We start from the raw sequence: 2,513 nt of genomic DNA on the forward strand, positions 1-2,513 counted from the left end.
AGAAAACTCATTGGGCTGCGCTAAATTGAAACTCACTTTGCATTGTTTGCTCAGAGGACAGTGCAGTTCGATTTTTGTGGGGCGGTGAAAAATAGCTTGTGCTCATGAAACTCACCTTGCTCCTCGGTTGTAAGGGGCATCCGTTAACGGTGGGGATTTCCTCAACGTTAAGTGTTGAAACAGGAGGGGACTCAAAAATCAAAGAAAACTTGAGAGCAACAGCAAAAATGTTGAAAGCTGTGCGAGCGAGCCTTGTTCCCATGTTGCGACTCATGAAAGTGCATTGGAATGCCCTGCCCTGCCGTGCCCTGCCACCAAGGTACACTAGAGGACCGCTTACCCTTTGAGACAATCCTTGAAAATAATGCTACAAAAACCCTATAAGCATATTCCAGTGACTAGGTCATATACAAAGGCTTTACTGAACCTGTGCTATTGTGTATCTTGCAATCCATTCTAATCCAAGCAAACTGTAGCAGCTCGTTATTCCCATTCCATGGCCGTCGTTGAGATCCCAGATCTTAGTTCTCCCTCTGGTCTCCAACAGTTGGATCACCATCTCCTTACCAAAAGCTACATTTCCGGGTACGTTGTTCGCTTTCTCTCGTCTGATTTCTCGTCTTGTGCTTTTGCCCCGATTTGCTGGATTTGTATGCCCTTAGCTCTCTGAAAAATTTCATGCCTTCGCGTATTTTTTCCCCGGCAGATATCAGCCCTCCAAAGATGACGTCGTGGTCTTTTGTGCTTTCCCTCAAGCGCCGGGCCCTGATTTGGTGAACGTCTCCCGCTGGTACAACCACATCTCGGCCTTGCTTCAGAAGAGGTAAGTCGTTGGCCAGCGTAATCTTATTAATGGATCCTTTTCCGCGAAGGAATACTACTCACTCCAGATGCAAACGATGCAGTTTCCCTGGGGAGCCTGTTGGTGTCAGAATCCAAGGAGTGTCGCCTGCCGTTCAGTCCAGAGAGTTGCCCAACGGTGCTCCAGCCCCTGCACCAGAAACGCCCGACTCCAAAGCAGCTGCCGAGGTCTGGTTTTAACAAACGTGAGATTCCTTGGCTGCAGTTGATCCACGTCTGACTTGATTTATCTTCGTCTGAAGGCTGCAGGAGATGATGACGACGATGATCTAGACCTCTTCGGTGAAGAGACAGAAGAGGAGAAAAAAGCAGCGGCCGAACGAGAGGAGAAGAAGAAGGCATCAGGGAAGAAAAAAGAGAGTATGTCCTAAGCGCCCTGTCAGCTTGCCTCGTGTAGGAAGCCATGAGTGCTCCTATTGTTCTAGTTTTACCCCATTTCTTTTGCCCGAACAGGTGGAAAGTCTTCGGTGCTACTGGATGTGAAGCCTTGGGACGATGAAACTGACATGGTGAAGCTGGAAGAGGCAGTTCGCAATGTATCTATGCCTGGCCTGTTTTGGGGTGCATGTGAGTAGCTTGATGTGGGAATATGTTATGTTTTATTTTTATTTTTTATAGATTTTGCGCTTTTTTTCTCTGTAACTCTCATGTTTTCAGCTCATATAACTCTACTTACTGAGTGACTGAGGATTTTGTTGCAGCCAAACTTGTGCCTGTTGGCTATGGTATCAAAAAGTTACAAATTATGATGACCATTGAAGATGATTTGGTTTCGCCTGACAACCTCATTGAGGACTATTTGACACAAGATCCAAGGAATGAGTTCATCCAGAGCTGCGACATTGTTGCATTTAACAAAATCTGTAATGAACCTTCCCTTGTGTTTTCTTGGGTGAAATCTTGTTCTCTTTGTGCTTGCTCTTCATGCCAGTATGCATTTGGTGATGTATGGTTGCTTTTGTGGCTGCAGAGGCTCATAATGTGCAGTTTTGGCACTATATTATCAAGCTGACGCATTCCACCGAGTGTAGAAGTAGTCCAAACAGTCGGCCAGCCCAGCCTCAAGACCTTTTTTAGAAACTATTTGTACTCTTGTAAGGGACAAATAAGTCTTTGTATTGATGGATGCAGTCCTTGGATTTTATATATCTTTTGTAGCCTCACATCAACCAAGTTTTATTGAGTATGGATGCCTCTGTCTTGTGTAGGTGGCATGCATTTGATTGTTTTACCTAGCAGTAATATATTTGATTGTTTTACTAGTAGTTTCCAATGCTGGTGTGCTTTTTACAATCAATAAGCTGTATGGGCTTATTGTTGGCGCAATGAGTAATGAATGTACTCAGCCCTTTGTATCAAGGGCACCTGATTATTTTGTGAAGGGGAAGGCCTCTCTTTGCAGGGAAGGAGTAACATCTAGTACAGTAAGTTGTATTAGAGAACAGAGAAATATGAGCACACCTGAGTCACTCTGTGTATATTTGTGATCCTACGAGAACAGAAGTACGAGTATTTTTGAGTCAACTGTGTGGATGATCCTATTTACTGTGGCTGATATGTTTTTGTCGGAGGTCTTTGAGTAGATATCTAATTCGTGACTCTTTGGGGTGGAGAAGATACACGTATGTAATCTTATTTTGGTGCTGATATAT

General features: G+C 44.3%; 1 protein-coding gene across 1 annotated transcript; it reads left to right on the forward strand.

Annotated features, from left to right (window-relative positions):
• Positions 1-428: 428 nt before the first annotated feature.
• On the forward strand, positions 429-2,049 carry LOC147885212 (elongation factor 1-delta 2-like). Its single transcript, XM_087397773.1, has 7 exons — positions 429-585; positions 707-823; positions 906-1,029; positions 1,104-1,221; positions 1,315-1,428; positions 1,563-1,724; positions 1,834-2,049. The coding sequence occupies exons 1-7, from the start codon at positions 497-499 to the stop codon at positions 1,839-1,841; spliced, it is 732 nt and encodes a 243-aa protein (XP_087253899.1). The 5' UTR covers positions 429-496; the 3' UTR covers positions 1,842-2,049.
• The last annotated feature ends 464 nt before the right edge of the window (positions 2,050-2,513 follow it).

This window comes from Dipteris shenzhenensis, chromosome 26 (genome assembly GCF_047967505.1).
Source record: "Dipteris shenzhenensis isolate YYH24624 ecotype China chromosome 26, Dip_SZ_1.0, whole genome shotgun sequence".
Classification (NCBI taxonomy): Eukaryota; Viridiplantae; Streptophyta; class Polypodiopsida; order Gleicheniales; family Dipteridaceae; genus Dipteris; species Dipteris shenzhenensis.

Bases quoted from the DNA above. Each gene is read 5' to 3' on its own strand.
- LOC147885212 (XM_087397773.1), top strand. From the start codon at position 497: ATGGCCGTCGTTGAGATCCCAGATCTTAGTTCTCCCTCTGGTCTCCAA. The intron at 586-706 runs GTACGTTGTTCG...TTTCCCCGGCAG, and splicing joins ACCAAAAGCTACATTTCCGG to ATATCAGCCCTCCAAAGATG. The intron at 1,429-1,562 runs GTGAGTAGCTTG...ATTTTGTTGCAG, and splicing joins TGGCCTGTTTTGGGGTGCAT to CCAAACTTGTGCCTGTTGGC.